This window comes from Saccopteryx leptura, chromosome 11, assembly GCF_036850995.1.
Source record: "Saccopteryx leptura isolate mSacLep1 chromosome 11, mSacLep1_pri_phased_curated, whole genome shotgun sequence".
Classification (NCBI taxonomy): domain Eukaryota; kingdom Metazoa; phylum Chordata; class Mammalia; order Chiroptera; family Emballonuridae; genus Saccopteryx; species Saccopteryx leptura.
The window spans coordinates 16,624,491-16,643,218 of NC_089513.1; the positions used below are offsets into that span (position 1 = coordinate 16,624,491).

The 18,728-nt window shown below is 37.3% G+C and overlaps 1 protein-coding gene across 3 annotated transcripts; it reads right to left on the bottom strand.

Annotated features, from left to right (window-relative positions):
• Positions 1-1,719: 1,719 nt before the first annotated feature.
• Positions 1,720-18,025, bottom strand: LOC136383317 (dynactin-associated protein-like). 3 transcript variants are annotated; one of them, XR_010747390.1, is made up of 6 exons: positions 17,911-18,025; positions 9,995-10,054; positions 9,306-9,443; positions 6,964-7,623; positions 4,438-4,518; positions 1,720-3,582 (listed from the first exon to the last, which is right to left on the bottom strand). XR_010747390.1 is itself a non-coding variant. In XM_066353080.1 (6 exons), exons 1-6 carry the CDS (start codon positions 17,966-17,968, stop codon positions 3,522-3,524), a joined length of 495 nt encoding a protein of 164 aa, XP_066209177.1. In that variant the 5' UTR covers positions 17,969-17,983; the 3' UTR covers positions 1,720-3,521. The 3 variants fall into 3 exon arrangements, 2 of the variants coding, with proteins under 2 accessions (XP_066209177.1, XP_066209178.1); XM_066353080.1 differs by having other exon boundaries at positions 6,964-7,060; positions 17,911-17,983; XM_066353081.1 differs by lacking the exons at positions 9,995-10,054; positions 17,911-18,025 and adding an exon at positions 14,976-15,124 and having other exon boundaries at positions 6,964-7,060.
• Positions 18,026-18,728: the final 703 nt, after the last annotated feature.

Consider the following 18,728-nt stretch of genomic DNA (forward strand, 5'->3'; position numbering starts at 1 on the left):
GGGTGGGGTGGGGAGGGACCCAGGAAGCTGGTGTCAGCAAACACGAATACTTGGGGAGCAAAAACTGGTGAAATCTATAGATGATCCTCTGCAGTTGTGCCAGCCTTGGGTTCTTTTTTTAGAGGCAAAAACTTCTGGATTTATTGGTAGAACAGATTGTTGTGAGCCGTGATGATGCTTGCTGCATTGGTAGGCTCTGTTTTTCTTCACTGTTCTGAGCCATCTCTGTGTGCCTCAGCTTTGCCAGTGTGGGTGGGGCAAAACCAAAGCGGCATCGTCGTGCGATGCCCCGAAGGGCTGGGGAAGCTGGTGGCTCACCCTGCTCATCTTTTCCTGGCAAGGGGCATTCTTTCTAGCTGGGACGTCCCTCTTGGTGCTGAACAATGCCTACTTGACAAAGGGGATGATTCAGGCAAAATGAAGCTGTCTTCCTGCTCTTTATTTCCAATTATTCTGCTTTTCTGTTCCGCTAGGTTGTTTAAGTTTCTTGAATGCATCCAAGAGCTCTCCCAGGGCTGTTTTCATTCACGAGTAGCTAGCTGTCTAATTATTGATCTTTGTTGGGGGACGGAAGCTGCTGACTCATGCACTATCATCTTGGTGAAGTCCTCCCTCTGTGCACAATTATTTTACTTTCTACTTTTTGTTGTTAACCTACCATGTGCTTGTTTTGTTTGTGCTTTGCCCTGACATACATCATGGGCATTTCTATGCTCATCCTGTCTGCCAAGTGCAAAACAGTGTGAGGAAGAGGGCTTATATGAAGTCAGTGGAAATGGGAAAAATATTTAGCAATTGAAACTAGTGGGAAAATGATGAATGTTACACTTGATTTTAGGAAGAAATTGTTTGATGGTAGAGACCATTTTGAAGGACAAAGAGAGACTTCTACAAAACTCAGAAAATGCTCCCATGATGCCATGACAGGAGTCAGCTGGAGAAGAAACAAACTGGGAACATGCTTGACTTGAGTAGAAGGCTGATATTGAGCCTATCACTCTAATGGCAATTCATAAAAAGCTTAGGAAGTTAGTGAAGAACATAAGGACCAAGCAAGTGAAATTCACAGATAATACAATTTATCTGTGAATTTGACAGTAGAAATGCTGCCAAAGTTCAAAAACCTTTTGAAATTACACAAACTCTAAGTGAATGGCTTAAATAGTCTACTCTGAAAGGGTCCCATAAAATATCTGTGGACATCATCACTGAGCAGGGCTACATACTATAGCAGATTTTCTCTATAGTTAAATGGATCTTTGGGGGGAATCAAATGCACAATCGACTGTTGTGGGGCTTTTTGGTTTTTGTTTATTTGTTTGTTTTATTTTGTTTGTTTGTTTTTTAAGTAAAGCATCCAAAGAAGTGAATTACAAACATGTGGTGAACTGTATTTGAAAACTTAACATTTTCATCTCACATGAATTATTTTGCCTTTAAGAGCAAATGATGGACTCACAAATTGCTTATAGAAGACATTTTAAATAGAGAAGCTTCCTGATTTCAAATATATTCAAATATATGTACCATTCACGCACAGTAAATAAAATTTTAAAATAAGTATTAGAAAGTGTACAGCTTTAATATTTGCTAAAAAAGTTATTAAAACCGGGTATTTATTTATTGAAGATGCTCAATGTAGAAGTTTCATAGTACTTTGTAAAGTTTTGTTTGTTATATTTGTTACCTTGTGAAGATATTTTCCACAACTCTGCTTGATATTTTAATATTTTATTAAAACCTTAAATGTCTAAAGCAAAAAAACAAATCCATGAGCTTATTCACATTGCTATTTTATATAGCAGAACCTTGATGATCTCGCATACCCTTAATTACAATATCTTCTTACTGAATATTCAATGTAGGAATTTCAATGCTAAGAAAAGGTTCCCCTTAATCACAAAGAAATGGTCCTTCCTGTATTACACACTGTATTCTGTATTATCTAAAAGCAAAGGAAGTTAACAGCAGCTCTTATTAAACATCTAGTTACCTAGGATGACTTCTAGAATACAAAACTTTAAAAATATTTTAACAATAAATTTTTGTCTTTTAATTAAAATCTCTTATTTCCAAATGAGAAAGCAATGTTTAAATAATATGAGGAGATACATTTTAACCTAATGAATTGAATCTTTCTTCTTCACAGCATTTAAATCAAAAGTACAATAGAAATGTATTGATTTGATGCTATAGAGAAAAATTGCATACACACTTCCTTTTGTAGAGTTTGGAGCATGGGGGTGGAGCAGGCAGGTTGCTTTTACTCTAAAGTCTTTTCCAGATTTCAATGTTCATGCTTTTACTAAATATCCAACACTTAGAATATAAGTAATATTGAACAAGCGTCTTATGTTTCATAGCAAATTATAAGCCATGTGCCCTCCAAGTTATAATACAAAGTATAAAACAATTGAAACATTCAAATTTCATAAGTAGCAGTTTATAGTGGTCTAGACGTTGAGCAGAACATCAAATATGGAAAACAATATTGATAATATCGGTGAGAAAGGTGTAGACACAGAAAATACATCACTTGTCACAAAGTGTTCCTAAGTGTGCTTTTCATTTTAAATCTATTAAACCCTCTTTGCCCTTTCATTTTGTTTTAATATCTTTACTAAACCCAAACTTTCACCTTTCCACCTTTCAGCCCTCCTCTGAAATCGTCCTTGTTATTCCTGCCCTCAGTGTTCTCCCCTTCTTTTCTTAATTCTCCAATGGGAGGAACAATTCTGTAATGACCAGTAGATACTTAATAATCATTAACCACTTTGAGTGAACATTTCTTTCTATCCCTACTGGGATACGAATGTCGAAAATAGATTGGGAAATAATAATGGATGACAAATACTGGCTTATGAACCCACGCACAGGGAGCTAAGTTGATCAGGGTCCACCTGGCAGCTCCTTCCACTGTTGAAATCTTCATCAGGAGTGATAAATGATGTTGGTTGTACAGAGGGCTGAAGAGAAAACTCTGGGGCCTGGCCTCGATGAGTCAACCAGGCTTGGCTGAAATTTTTCTTTTCCAATCATTTGAACATGGATGGTCTCAAGACTGAGTCATCACTCTATGACTCTATCACTCTATGGGTATCCATCAAACGACTGAACAAAAGGGGCAAGAGCTCATGAAGTCAAATGCTGTCTTGACAGGGAGGACAGACCAGCTTATACATGCCTCCTTCAGGGTAGGAGTGTTGACCTGGCTTGAGGAAGACTGAGGGCTCAACAATGTCAATCTTCAATGAGGACTTCGTGGTCCTCTGTTGCAGGTTTAGTTGTCTGCACGGTAGATAGGGGCATCGTGGTAGGGGAGCTTTGGTCGACCACAGGGGTAGAAGGCAGGGTGCTCTGAGCCCCAGGCAGGGTCGATGGGGCAGGAGATGGGACAGAAGAACCAGGGATGCAGGCGACATGACTGGACTTTCCATCTGCATGAATGACGATGGTAGTACCAACGGTGGGCTTGCCAAAGTGAACATAATATAATATCAGGACAACGAGGGTCGTAGCAATTAGACAGGCCAATAGACACACAAGAAATGTTTTCCAGAGTGACCACGGTTTTGCTGTAACCTACAAAGGATCACGGTAAGTGGATATATATAAGCAAATTACATAGTGGTAACTTAGGTGAATGATTGCAATTAGAATAAGGCTAAGCTTTTACATTACTCCAAATGCTGTAATTTAAAGCACAATATATAAATCCCCACCTTTCTGTCTCTCTGTCTCTCTCTCTCTTTCAAACAGACATATATGTACACCCACATACATACATACATACACACCCCCTGTCCACAAGTCCATGAGAACAAAATGCTCCCTTTTCATTACCCTTTCAAACTAAAGCAGTAAGTACCTTCTCAAACTCAAGTAGATTGCCTAAGGGATATATTACTTTGTTATTATTGACTACTGCTATTGCAGTATAAATTAAATTATCTAATTAGTCATCATGGTTAGAAAAATAAAAAATAGGTACAAGTGAAACATTTAGGTTGATTATCTTTAGGTGATAAATATTGTAGGTATTCTTTTGTTCATCATTTCCTATTTCCACATTACATATTGATAGTTTATAATTAGGAAACTATCTATTAAAAGCATCTTATCTATTAAGCATAAATAAAAGGACTTTCATTGAGCTTGGAAACACATTAAGTGGAAAATTTATGGTATGGAGAGATCTTAAAGGAAGAGAATACAGCACTGATAAATCGTTGGGGGCTATGGTTCCAGGTTTTGTCCAGAGAGCATAGAGTGGCAGCTGGGAAAAAGTTAGAGTTGTCAAAGGACAAGAAGCAAGGGAAGGCTTAATGGAGAATAGAGCCCTAAAGATCTTATGGCCGGGCCTGCCATTTTTCCATTCTCCAATGTGCCAAAGGGCTCCGGGAGACTTCCCCCCCCACCTCAGTCTTCAGTCCTTACCCACTGCGGCTGGTAGGTCCCATGAGACAATCTACAACCACAGTGTGATCTGTCATTTGAACAGTATGGATTTCTGGGTAACTGCAAAGAAAGAATTCAAAACAACCAACCTCGGTTTTTAAGAATAAAGATTGTTTTATCCATAAACACAAACATATATAATATATTAAAAATAATGTGACTCTAACATGTATTAAAAGAAGAACTAAACAATTCTAAGAGAATCTGAAACTCTAAAAATGGTTTGATATGATTTAGAAAGATACATTTTCACATCAAATGATCAAAGAAGAAATATAAATGATCATTTCACTAAATGTCCAAGGATCATTTTTAAAATTTCAGTATTCGGTCCTGACAAAAGCAAACAAATAATACAAATCTCAAAGAAATAAAATTAAAATAATTGCCAACTGTGACAAGGAATATCAACCTCAAACCAACAACCAACATCATATTTAACAGTGAAATGTCAGCACTTTCCTTTAAAGTCAGAAGTGAAGCCTGACCAGGCAGTGGCACAGTGGATAGAGCGTCGGACTGGGATGCGGAAGACTCAGGTTCGAGACCCTGAGGTCGCCAGCTTGAGTGCAAGGTCATCTGGTTTGAACAAGGCTCACCAGCTTGAGCCCAAGGTCACTAGCTCGAACAAGGAGTCACTTGGTCTGCTGTAGCCCCCCGGTCAAGGCACATATGAGAAAGCAATCAATGAACAACTAAGGTGCCGTAACAAAAAACTGATGATTGATGCTTCTCATCTCTCTCCGTTCCTGTCTGTCTGTCTCTATCTATCCCTTTCTCTGACTCTCTCTCTGTCTCTGTAAAAAAAATAAAATAAAAAAAGAAGTAAAGAATGTACCATCAATATTAGGTAATTTTTTTAGACAGTCTCATCAATATGTGTCAATAATGGAAATGTGAAGATAAAACTAACATTATTTGCATGTGATATGATTATGTACAAACAGAATCCCATGCTATCTATCAAAAATAATAACTCAAGTTATCTAATAATAAAAATATGAAAAATATAGGTAACAGCCCTTATTTTAGTGTGTGTACTAGCAACTGCAATTTGCATTGGTAATGCAAATACTTAAGCATATTAAATGCCATAAGACTCATAAAAAAACTATGAAAATTTACTAAGAAGCGAAAAGACAACTTAAATAAATGTCCTCTTATAAAAGATTTCAGTAGCATAAGCTCTCAATTCTCTGAATTTTAATTAAGAGCTTTATGAAAAATTTCAGAGGAAAAAGATAGACAAAAATTTCATGTGTCAAAATAAATCAACCAAAACAATAAAATTACATTAAATTGGGGTGAGAAGAGACAGAAAGCAAACTATTAGCAGTGAGTTTTTTGGGGATGACTTTTATTTCTTTGTAACTTTCTACATTTTCTAAAATAAAGTTATAGAATAATTATTCTTTAAAAAAATCTTTCTACAACTTGTTTTGGGGGATCTAAGAGATTGTCATCAGATTACTAAAAAATGAAAAATTATAACATTTCCTTTTCATTATCTCAGAAGTTGATTTTACTGTTTGTATTTTTTAGTGTAATTAACTAATTATTTGACTGAATGGAATAAATTACATAAATGTGTTCTGCATATAGGAACAAACCATAACTCATGTTTAATATATTATGAAAAGAAGACAGAAAAAAAATGCTATTTAAAAATATTAAAGCAATGAAAATTTTCAGCTTCCTTGACACCTGAGGCATGCTATAAATTAATGTTACGGTGATCTACATAATGAATCTCCAAACTGATCACAGATACAGCCTTCAGGCTGTAAAGCAATCCCGATGCCAGATCCTACCTTTGTGTTTATTTTGTTTGACTTGTTTCTTGGTCCTACAACATCAAGTTAATTATAAAATTATTCTCTTTGTTAGGAACATAAGCAGTCAAGGTTTTTGAAAGGTAGTTTCTTATAATAAAAAGGTTATATGTGAAAAACTTCAGTTCAATTTCTGGTTCTACCACCAGCTAGTTGGACTTCTAATGTTTTAAATGCCCTCACTTATAAAATGAAGGGATATGTTTGAATGGTGAACGTGACCATTTATATGTTCTAAACAATAGAATTTTTACATCACTAGAGTAACATAGTTTAAGCATAAGTCCCTCTGCCAAAGCCATTTTTCATGAATTACCACTCTAAATATAAGTAGGCCAATGAGAATAAATATTTTCATTGGGCCAAAGTACGCAGAAATATAAATAGTATTACTCATGGTTGCTATAAACACACATTCCAAATCATCTATTCAAATTCTGTCCACTGGTATCTTATAGATTTCTGACATAACTATCAGAATTCAGGCAAAAATGACATTAAAGATCTATTTGGCATACTAACTAACTCCCTGAACATTTAGGATTACTGATAATAAAATCCCAGGTTCTAGTCAAACATCAAAAAAAAAATGCAACTTAACTTTCTTGAAGGGTTAAAGGTGGAAAGCAAGAGTATGGGACGTGAGAGGGTGAAAGGGGATATGCACACTCACCAGCTCCGCTGCGGTTTGCTCAATGTCCGCCGCGCCCTGCCACTGTCTCTCACCCATTCTGAGCGTGCTGGTCTCCCAAATGCAATTCTAAAGATGTCTGTACTCGCTCCGTGGATTAGAAGTTAGGAAATGCTCGATTTATGTTAAATAACTATGTATTTATTCAGTCTGGATTATGTAACCTAATAGACACTTATTTCCTGAGAAAAAAATTTCCATGTCCAACCCCAAAGTACAAATGTATGCTAGTTGGGGAAAAATAAACAGAAATACTTGCTCCTTTCAAAAAATGACACGTAGAAAATTATCTCAACTGGACAAATGACTCTAGGCTCCTGAGCAGATGTAAATCTCTGCCTTCCTCACTTCACAAAGCTCATTTAAAGATCCCAGAAACTTGATTTCTCACAGGACAGGAATTTAGTTTTTGCTTCTACAAAAGCCCACAAAGCCACTCCTTAATTATAAATATTGCAGTATTTTCTGGCTAAGCAGAGGGATTATGGTGATGACTAATTTCAAAACTGTCCAAAAATAACACAATATTGAGATTACTAGAGCATGATAAAGTTAAGTGAATGGTGACTAAAATCTACTGCGCTGTTTAATCAGCGGCTACGCTGAGATGAGCAAGGAAAAACAACGTCACAAAGGCTTTAGCTAGAGTTAAAAATAAAAATAAGAAATAAGAAATTCAGTCATTCTCAATTATAGAAATCAAGGATTATCCACAGTAAATGTTGTCTGCTTCTTAGCACATTGTATCTTGCTTTAGGATATATAATAATTGTTACTGTTTCTGATGACTCCTAATTTTTCAGATGAGCAGGAACTGGAAAAAAAGAATGTCTCTGGTTTTTTTCCATTTCCCACAGAGAGATGGACATGATACAGCATGCAAAATCTGGGTATTGGGGTAGGGTTTCCAATCGTTGAGAGCTGATGCTATCTGACCCTTTGACAAAGTGGCGTGCATGCACAGAATAGAGAAAAGTGACTTGATCTTTTTAATCATGCACTTCCTGTAGGCCAGCAACTGATTGGGGGGTGCTTAGTGACAGGAACTTCCAAAATATCAATAGACTTACACATACCCTAATATAAGAACAGACATGTCTCAAGATGTGTAAGATGTATATTCATGAAATGTTATGTAACTGAATTCCAAACCTCTATACTAATTAGAGAGACAATGAATATGTTTTAAGTCACTATTAGTTGCTAAATCTTTCCTTCTTTCCTTCCTTCCTTCCTTTTTTCCTTCTTTCCTTCCTTTCCTTTTTTCTTCCTTCCTTCCTTCTTTCATTCCTTCCTTCCTTCCTTCCTTCCTTCCTTCCTTCCTTCCTTCCTTCCTTCCTTCCTTCCTCCCTCCCTCCCTCCCTCCCTCCCTCCCTCCCTCCCTCCCTCCCTCCTTCCTTCCTTCCTTCCTTCCTTCCTTCTTCCTTCCTTCCTTCCTTCCTTCCTTCCTTCCTTCCTTCCTTCCTTCCTTCTTCCTTCCTTCCTTCCTTCCTTCCTTCCTTCCTTCCTTCCTTCCTTCCTTCCTTCCTTCCCTCCTTCCTTCCTTCCGTTTTATCTTTCTTTCCCGTGTGGCCAAAACAAATCCTGTCCCATTAATTCAGGGTGATTCTGATGATAACCCTGCCATTCTTAGGTAATGGTTGGATAACTTGAGATCTTCACATTATAATTCTAAACTTTTCAGTGGTGAAATAAATCTTAGAGAGGAAAATAATGAGGAAAAGTACCTTAAAAAGTTAGCATTAGGAGCCTGGCTGTCTATATTTGTTTTTTCTATGTTGTCTGATATATTTTATTAGAAAGACATGACCTCTCTAAAGCAAGAGTGTAAGTCAGAAGACATGGTCTTCAATGTACTAAACATGGTCTTCAATGTACTAAAAAAAATAATTACTGGCAAGCTAGAATTCTATGCTGGACAAAAATATCAGTAAAAAGTTTAGATAAGATTATTTAAAGTTATCATTAGTGGAAACTCACTAAGAAAAAATGCAAAAGAGTAGAAAGAAAGAAATCTCAGTTGGAAAGGTTGAGGTGTAAAAAGGAGAGGTGACAAGACAAGAATGTCCACTGTGACACTTGCTCCTCAGTGTTACAGTGAAGTTCCTGACCAGGGCAGTGAAATACGAAATTGATGATATGAACGTGCTAAACTGCGCCTATTTGCATATGAGTATAAGCAGAGAACTCTGAAGAAACCTCAAGTAAACCATTATAATAAGTCACAGAGTTTAGCAAGATTAGTAGATACAAAATCAGTATACAAAAAAGAATTTTAAAAATCAGTTATATTTTTATATACCAGCAACAAATGTTGGCCTGACCTGTGGTGGCGCAGTGGATAAAGCATCGACCTGAAATGCTGAGGTCTCCAGTTTGAAACCCTGGGCTTGCCCGGTCAAGGCACATATGGGAGTTGATGCTTCCTGTTCCTCCCCCGCTTCTCTCTTTCTCTCTCGCCTCTAAAATAAAAAAATTTTTTTTAAAAAGCCACATAAATATTCAGAAAGCTGAAACTTAAAGAGATATGACTGGAAATATTCAAGCATCTAGAAATAAACTTACTGATAGACGTGCAATATTTTTACTGGAAAATTTATAAAACTTCATTAAGTAAATAATTAATGAAGTCCCAAATAACTATACAGCTGGAAGTAGTATCAGTTGGTAAGGCCATTTAGAAAACAGTGACATTATCTAGTAAATTTGAAAATATTCCTATACTCTGATTTAGCAATTCCACTCCTGGAACATTCCCAAAGGAAATGCATAGATGCGTGCATGTACTCTCTCTCTCTCTCTCTCTCTCTCTCTCTCTCTCTCTCTCTCTCACACACACACACACACACACACACACACGAGGTAACTGTTCAGAATCCTTAGAAGGAGGATTCTGTGTTTTGTTGTAAATATCTCTGAAATGAAAAGTTTACTGCAGTTAGGGTTCCAATTTTAAATCCCAGCAATGTCAACTTTTCGAAGCAGTTCATAATAGTACAAAGAAATTAAGTACGTTGTTTGGAGAGCATGAGTAGTAGGACCATTTGTGCTGCCTCTTGGCACTGGAAATCAACTAGAAATCAAAAGAAAAGAAAGTAAATCAGTTTCTGCTCCTCCTTCATTGCTGTGTTGACTTGCTCATGGGCTCCCAAACCAGGAAATGTGGAACTCTGATAATGTTATCCTTCTGATTACAGAGTAAAAATAAAAGTTGATAAACTGAAATAATAGAAATTAAAACACTCTAGATAAATGAAGTTTTATTACATATTGTATATACATACAATAATAGATAAACAAATACATAAATATTAACTATACTTTTATATATAAATATATGCTATATATGGATATAAGTGTACATATATATACAGTATTAACAATACTGGCATTGAGTGGAATACCCACTATTAGTATACAGTGGATTACATTGTTACTAATGATGTGACAAGTTTGCCCTCCTTACTGAGTCCTCCTAGCTTTGACTATTTTTTCAGTTTTTGCTAATTGGAACAAAAAACAATTGTGTGTGTGTATGTGTGTGTGTGTGTGTGTGTGTGTGTAGTCATTTCCTGTGTTTTACAACTCTGAAATTAAGCAATTTACTAGCCACGTACATATTATTTAATATTCATATTTATGGAATAACCATATTTATATATTTGTATGTGCTTATATATGTTCATGTTTATTCATGTTCATATTTATGTTTTATGGCAGTTTAACTATTGTGGTTCAGTATTATTTTTTTCTTTTTTTTTAATTTTTAATTTTATTTTATTTATTCATTTTAGAGAGGAGAGAAAAAGAAAGAGAGACAGAGAGGGAGAGAGAGAGGAGAGAGAGACAGAGGGAGAAGGTGGGGAGGAGCTGGAAGCATCAACTCCCATATGTGCCTTGACTAGGCAAGCCCAGGGTTTCGAACCGGCGACCTCAGCATTTCCAGGTCGATGCTTTATCCACTGCACCACCACAGGTCAGGCCCAGTATTATTTTTTCTAATGAAAAATTTAAGTTTCTCCCCCTATGTGTTGCAAATATTTTTTTCATCAGTTTTTTGAGATTTTGTTTTTTACTTACAGAAGTTTTTAAAACTTGGAAGGTTAAACTGTCTTTGGTTTTTATGTTTTTATTTTCAACAATTAGGTTTTTAGTTCATTTGAAATCAATCTTTCTATCCCAAATAGCTAACCAATTTCCTCAGAACATTAATTGTATAATATTTCCTTCTCTTCAAATTTATAATATATGAATTATTCCATTGTAGGTGATTTTGCTCAAGTTCTTAGAAACAATTTAACCCAATTTCAAACAAACAACAAAGGAATTTTGTTGGACATCCTGATTATCACGCACAGTATTTTGACATAAGTATTTTGACAGCTATGACACGAACAACCAAACTTTTCTGCTTTATTTGAGCTTTAGGAAATTGGTCTACATGTTATGTTTCATAACACTTATTAATATTTGGTTATACATCTAGTGGACATTCAGATGACATTCGGCTGACTATTCTCCACAATTATGTCCCTAATTCTCACCAACTAATATGGACAATTGATATTTGACACCTGTCCTTTCTTTTGACAACGCCTTTTTCTAAAAACATGTCTTCCCTTTAATTACCTTGTATATTTCTGCATTTTTATCCTGTGACTACAATTTCCTCTCTGCAGATATTATAGTCCCAGGTGAGCTCTCCTATGGCACTGGGCACAACCTATTATAATTAAGTATATTATAATGGCAGTTTCTCAAGGGCAGGGACCAGGCCAATTTTTGAAACTTATTTCCTGAGTGTTTAGTATCCAACAGTACAATTTACAGGAACTTAATCAATGCTGGTGACTAACTGATAAATTACTGGTTGGGCTTACAAAGTTCTGTAATAGGTAGTTTATGGTAATTCCTAAAGAATCTATTGTTTGTGAATACATGACACCCACCAGATTTGGAGGACATGAGTTAATAAGTTCACCCAAGTTCTGGGTGTCAATTTTTTAGTCTAAGAATTCTATCTGCTCTACAAAATGTTTCATTACAATGAAAATTTCCAAGTTCCATTTCAGCCAACTTGATAGAGGCTTTCAGTCTGTGTCCCCTTGGATGGCTACACTTCAGTAGGTCAGCAGAAAATGGCGACTGTCTGCCTTTAAACGAAACCTAAAGCCTGTGTGCTCATTGTTACAACCACCTTCTAATGCCATACCCTCTAGAGGGATTCCAGCAGTCATTCTGACATAATAGAACAAGTTGGAGGAAGTAGAAAGAGTGATTGTATTTGTTAACTTTGCAAGATATTTCCAGAAATTCATAAAAAAAATTAACAATCAAAAATATAAAGAATATTAATATATATACATACCCTTGTATCTACTGCCCATCATAATACATAGAAGTCATCAATACTATTGAAGCCCCATTATACATTTCCCTTATAATATTCTCTATCCCCAGAAATAGCCAGAACCTTAAATTGTGTGGTTATCACTCCTTCGTTTTTCTTTATAGCTAGACTCCCCATCTTTGTAGCTTTACAAACATGTGGTAAAGGTATTAAACTGTATGATTCTGGACATGCATTTATTTTTTTATTTCTGTTTTAAAGTTTTACTTCAAACAATACTGCTATGAACATCAATCCTTGCTTCCTGGCATTCCTACGGAGACAGACAGTTGACCCGTGAACAGTGGGGTCTCTGGCTATGGGTGCTAACCTCCTGTGCACTCCAAAATCCAAGTATAACTTTTTACTCCCCCAAAACTTAACTACTAATAGCCTCCCATTGACTGGAAGCCTTCCTGATAACATAAATAGTCAATTAATGCATATTTTGTATGTTATATATATTACATACTGAATTTTACACTAAAATAAGTTTAAGAAAAGGAAATGTTATTAAAAAATCATAAGAGAAAGAAAACACATTTATAATACTTACTGAAAAACTCCACCTATAAATAACTCATGCAGTTCAAACATGTGTTGTTCAAGGGTTATCTGTATATAGATAGATAGCGAGATAAAACTAGAAGCAGAGATAGACAGACATAGAGACAGAGATAGAGAGATACAGGCACATATATCCACACAGATGCATATCTATATCTATCTATTACAAGAGAGGTAGGGAGTTCCTATATTATAGGGCATGCACATTTCAAGTCTACTGGAAAATGACAAAATATTTCCCTAAGTGTTTGCCTGAATCTCTACAATAAAAATATAAGACAGTGACCATTTTTCTAGATCACTGTCAATGCTTGAGATCTTCAGACTTTTAAGAAGTATTTTCCAATTTGTGGATATAACTCTCAGTGTGGCTTCACACTGGATTTCCTGGATAATTAATGAGGGTCATTGTCTTAGGCTGAGATGTTTATTGGCCATTTATATTTCCGGATAACAGGAGGCAGGGGAGGCATACTGGCCAGGAGACCTGATGGAGGTGGCACTGTTCAGTGAGGAGCAGTAAGCAGTGGAGGAGTAAATCTAGGGGAAAATGTAATTCCCAAACCATCACCTCCTGCCTAGAACTTTCTCTGGAGTTTACACACCTGGCCTCTACTCGATGCCTTCTTTTATACATCCCAAAGACACCTCAGCATGCACTGGGTGGATCTGAATCGGGCTAGGGCTCATGAACTTGGTAATTCTTTTTTTAATTTTTCTTTTATTAATTTTTTTAGAGAGGAGAGAGAGAGAGAAGGGGGAGGGAGGAGCAGGAAGCATCAACTCCCATATGTGCCTTGACAAGGCAAGCCCAGGGTTTTGAACCAGTGACCTCAGCGTTCCAGGTCGAGACTTTATCCACTGCGCCACCACAGGTCAGGCGAACTTGGTAATTTTAATATGCACAATTGTTTGCCTTTGTCCAGGAACATTTACTGTGGGGAGGAGTACAGAAGATAGATTGACCTAACCTGAATTGTGGCCTTAATAAAGACTAATGGAAGAAAAGGAGGGAGCAGTTACACTTAAAGGAAGGGTGCTGGTCTAGAACAGATAGGCAGGGAAGTGAGGATGCCTGAAGAAGGCTGAGTTACTGGGGAAAACAAGGGCCTTGGGTCGTCCCGAAGGAGTCCAAGAACAGGCATAACGAAAATCAGAGAAGGAGATATCCAGAAATGGAGGTGTTTGTGGTCCAAGTATAAAACTGAACTTTAAACTTTCAGTGGGTGTGGGGGGTGTACTAGCAGAGGACAAGGTCGATGGGTTATAGGAGGCTGGATGACCACTAAATACACAAAGTGATGGTCACCGGTATTAAGACAATCAAAGGATTATGAAGTGGCAGAAATTGAGTAAAGGACTGAACAGATGTCAAATTAAAATGACCAGAAACTGTAGCATGATGGTGACAGGGAGGATAGGAGGTAGAACAGCCAAATGAGAAGGGCCTCCAATATTGAGTGTTTAATTGAGAAAAGAGAAGTTATGCTTTGCCAGGCAAAGCCCGCAAATGAGGGGCAACCGGAATGCCCACCTTCCCCTCCTCCCTCAGTGCCAGTAATGAATGACAGTCACTAAAGAAGACAAAGGGAACAGTATCCTGTAGAAAAAGTCAGCGTTCTGCCCTGGCTGGATAGCTCAGTTGGTTGGAGCTTTGTCTTGAAGCACAGAGCTTGCTGGTTCAATCCCTAGTCAGGGCACATGCAGGAACAGATCAATATTCCTCTCTCTCTCTCTCTCTCTCTCTCTCTCTCTCTTCCTCCCCCCTTCCTTTCTCTCTAAAAATCAATAAAATAAACATTAAAAGAAAATTTTAATAAAAAGTGAAAAAGACAGCATTCTTTAAGACAAAAAGAGTGGAATCACTGTTGAAAGAGACTGAAAAGGTAGAATAGTGTTTTCTTAGTTGCAGGTGTTTCACAGGGCACGGTGGGTGAGTTCGGGGAAAGGGAAAGAACTGAGGTGATTTAGGAGAAGGGAGGTAAAGAGCAAATGCCGAGGAAAGTCAGGCCCTGGACTAGTGATGAGAAGGCTTTACCTCCACTCGAGTCCCAGGCCAGGAGGAATCTGCAGATGTCACTGCACCCAGGGGCACATTGGTGGAAGGGGTTTCAGTGCAGCACAAGCCACGGCCTAATGTCTCAGGGTTCCAAATGGGGATATGTTGACAGAACGAGCAAGGTCTAATCCAGCACTTTCAGCAAATATTTCTGGACCACATACTCTGCGCTTGGCACAAGACTACACACTGAGGATTAAACATTTGTACAGCTCAGCTTTAGAGCTGCAGGCACAATTGGCTTATAGTCCCAACACGCTCAGTAAACACAATTGCTGATCTTTAAATTTGGTTTTATTCCCAATCTTCAGAGGTTACTCAATTTGGCCAGGAGTGGAATCTCTGAAAAACAAATTTAAGATATCTCATTAAAAAAAATAAAACACCTCCGACTCTCTGAGCCTGCCAGTTTTGCAGATTCTCCCTGCCCTGTTGGAAATCTGTTTCTCGTGAGCAGGCTGTAGAAAACGTTCCAGAGAAAGAAGGGTACAGAGAGCCCGTTGCTAAGACATTGAGCGAACTGCTTTTCTCACACCATCTTATTTCAACTCTTAGAGAATAAGAAGAGTTCCTCTTCAACTCTCGACACTGCAAGTACAAATCCACGTTGCTTCTTCTGCAGAGGAAAATCTTCTAGAAAAAGCAGTGGTCTTTCCGAGGATGTGCTGCATACGGCGCTGTTTGTAATAAATTGGTAATATACCCATTGTTTCTTAACAAGTGTTCGGTTTAGGCTGTAAAAACTGTTTAATTTCAGACTCCAGTCTAAGAGATTAGCTTAGTCCTGAAGAACCATCTAGAAATTACTCTCTAAAATTTTGTATTCTATCTTCTACCTAGCTACATTTGCATATTTAATATTGTGGAATAGTGACATTGAACCTGGATCTGCAGACATTGGTTTCTCAATTGATTGAAATAAAAAAATATGTGAAGTCTATATCTAAATGATTACCATTTGGTCACACAATGATAGGTGTGTATATTACATTCTGCCTATTTTAATCTTATCTTAATATAGGTGAAATAAATACTGTTGTAAAAATATATTGATTTACCACTAGGAAGCTAGGTATTTTGTGACAAGTAGAGAGCTGAAAATATAAGTTATATTGAAGAGTTAAAATATTTCTACTATTCACTGGATTTCAAGTTGTTCAACACTTGTGGGCTTGTCTTATATTTTTCTCCCATTCCATGGCAACCAATTTCACAATCCCAGCTCTAGAAATACTTGTCATTTTGTTAAATGCCTTTGGTAGTTGTAGATTTCAGGAAATACTGGACTTAATTAACACTAAATTAACTATGATACATCTACCCCTGGGTGGATTCAGTTCAATAATTATGATTTCATATTATAGGCTACACCTTTGGGGATAGGATGTTTGGAGCATATACATTCTGTAAAACAATAATATAACCATGCCACATTTGACTGAAAATATATATATAACTACTTTCAATGAGCCTTCCTAATAAGACAATGACTGAAATCCAGCATAAAATTTCTTCTATCAACATACTAGTCTATTAATATCAACATATTAAAACATACAAAAGACATAGATAAACCATTTGTATTTGTAAAAGTCCCAACCCTTTCATGCAAATTATCAGGAAAATCTACTGGCAACCATCCAAATCACTTAAAATTTTGACTTTGCTTAACTCCAAAACATTGCTCAGATGAGGGTATCAATTATCAATTTTAATGAAAAAAAGAGAAAAGAAAGCAAACTACTACCTACTTGTCATTTCCTATTTAAAACCATACCTTCAACCTATTGTCTTGACTTGTGAAATTACTCAACTGTTTTCTTAACTGACACATGAAACCTAAGGGACAATAAAAATTATCTAGTCCCATTTCTTCATTTAACAGATTTGCAGAGCTGTGGTGAAGTGAGATTCCCTGACAATCAAGCTTACATTCATGATTTCTGTCCTTTTAGTTTATTTTGAAACTTTCACTAAGGCAGAAGTTGTAGTTTCTTTGAGAACTCACTGGTAAATAATCAAACTAGGGGGAAAAAATTGATCAAAGTGGATTGAGAAGCCAGCTTAGCTAAAATGAGTAGAAAGATGAGGCAAGAAAATCCTCTTCCTAATTGGAAGTAGGCTGGCTTGGAAAGTTGGTTCAGGTATACCATGTAAATAAATACATTCTGCCTGACCTGTGGTGGCGCAGTGGATAAAGCATCGACCTGGAAATGCTGAGGTCACCGGTTCGAAACCCTGGGCTTGCCTGGTCAAGGCACATATGGGAGTTGATGCTTCCAGCTCCTCCCCCCCTTCTCTCTCTCTCTGTCTCTCCTCTCTCTCTCTCTCTCTCTCTCTCTCTCTCCTTCTCCTCTCTAAAATGAATAAATAAAATAAATAAATAAATAAATAAATACATTCTGATGGGCAAGTTACATTAGTATTTATCTCTTTGTTTGTCTGGAAATTTTGAGTTATTCTTTGAATTAGATATCCTGCTCAAGACTTATATTTTCTATGAATTCTTCTTTGCCAATGAGCTGATAAAGAATCTATAATCAGAACATCATTCCCTGGTGATTTTACCTTCTGGTTCATATTTATAATAATTGTACTATGAAGAACTCTGTTTTAACTAGACAACGCGGCATTTTATATTTATGCTACTTAATACTTTCTTCCATCATACCTTTCACCAGAGGTATGCAGTTGACAAAACTTGGTTCATTACTAAAATATAATCATTCATTCATTCACTCACTCATTCATTTAACCAATACCTCCTGTCATCATCTTTGAACCTGCTAGAGTCCTATGCTTACTGCTGAGGGTTCAAGAGATTAAGGACAGTGAGCACAATCAGGTGAGGAGATTGATACTTAAGCATACGATTACAATACAGTGAAGTCTGTACTCGAATAAAAGTACTTACCTCTTTGAACTCTCAGAGGATGGTGCCAAACCACATAACCCAAATGGTGATATGTCATTCTGTAGGGTCCAACAACTAAGCTGAGCTTGAAAGGATAGGTAAGAAGTAAGCCAGGTGAAGAAAGAAGAGTGAGTGTGCCAGGAAGAGCCAGCAGACTACGAAGAAACTGGTGGAATCACGGGAAATGCATTTGGCACAGGCTGGAAAGGAAAGAGGGCAGATGTCATGTAGGAATTAGATGCTATTTTGGAAGCTATTTGAATTCACAGGACTCACTTAAGTATGAGAGCAACAAAATGGAATTTGCATTTTTGAAAGCTTCCTCGAGCTGAGGCAGGGAGAATGAACTGAAAGGGCCAGAGAGGTGAGAAGGAGCCCAGGCTGGAAGCCAAAAGGACCAATTTTAATAAGAAAGACATAGAGGCCTTGGCTGGTTGGCTCAATGGTCGAGTGTCAGCCTGGCATGTGGATGTCCCAGGTTCAATATGCAGTTGGGCACACAGGAGAAGCACCTATCTGCTTCTCCACCCTTCCCCTTCTCCTTTCTCTCTCTCTTCCCTCCCACAGCCAAGGCTCCACTGGAGCAAAGTTGGCCCGGGTACTGAGGATAGCTCCATGGCCTCTGCCTCAGGCACTAGAATGGCTCCAGTTGCAAGGGAGCAATGGCCTAGATGGGCAGAGCATCGCCCTCTCGTGGGCTTGCCAGGTGGATCGTGGTTGGGCACGTGTGGGAGTTTCTCTCTGCCTCCCCACTTCTTACTTCAGAAAAATACAATTAAAAAAAAGAATAGAAAAGACATAGAAATCAATGTACTTTA

What these genes read in the sequence shown, in the direction of transcription:
- LOC136383317 (XM_066353080.1), bottom strand. Translation starts at nt 17,968, where the DNA reads ATGACATATCACCATTTGGGTTATGTGGTTTGGCACCATCCTCTGAGA. An exon ending in TCCTCTGAGAGTTCAAAGAG is followed by an intron (nt 10,055 to 17,910) that starts GTAAGTACTTTT and finishes TTTGATTTCTAG; the next exon opens with TTGATTTCCAGTGCCAAGAG. An exon ending in ACTCATGCTCTCCAAACAAC is followed by an intron (nt 9,444 to 9,994) that starts GTACTTAATTTC and finishes TTTTTATTTTAG; the next exon opens with AGGCGAGAGAGAAAGAGAGA.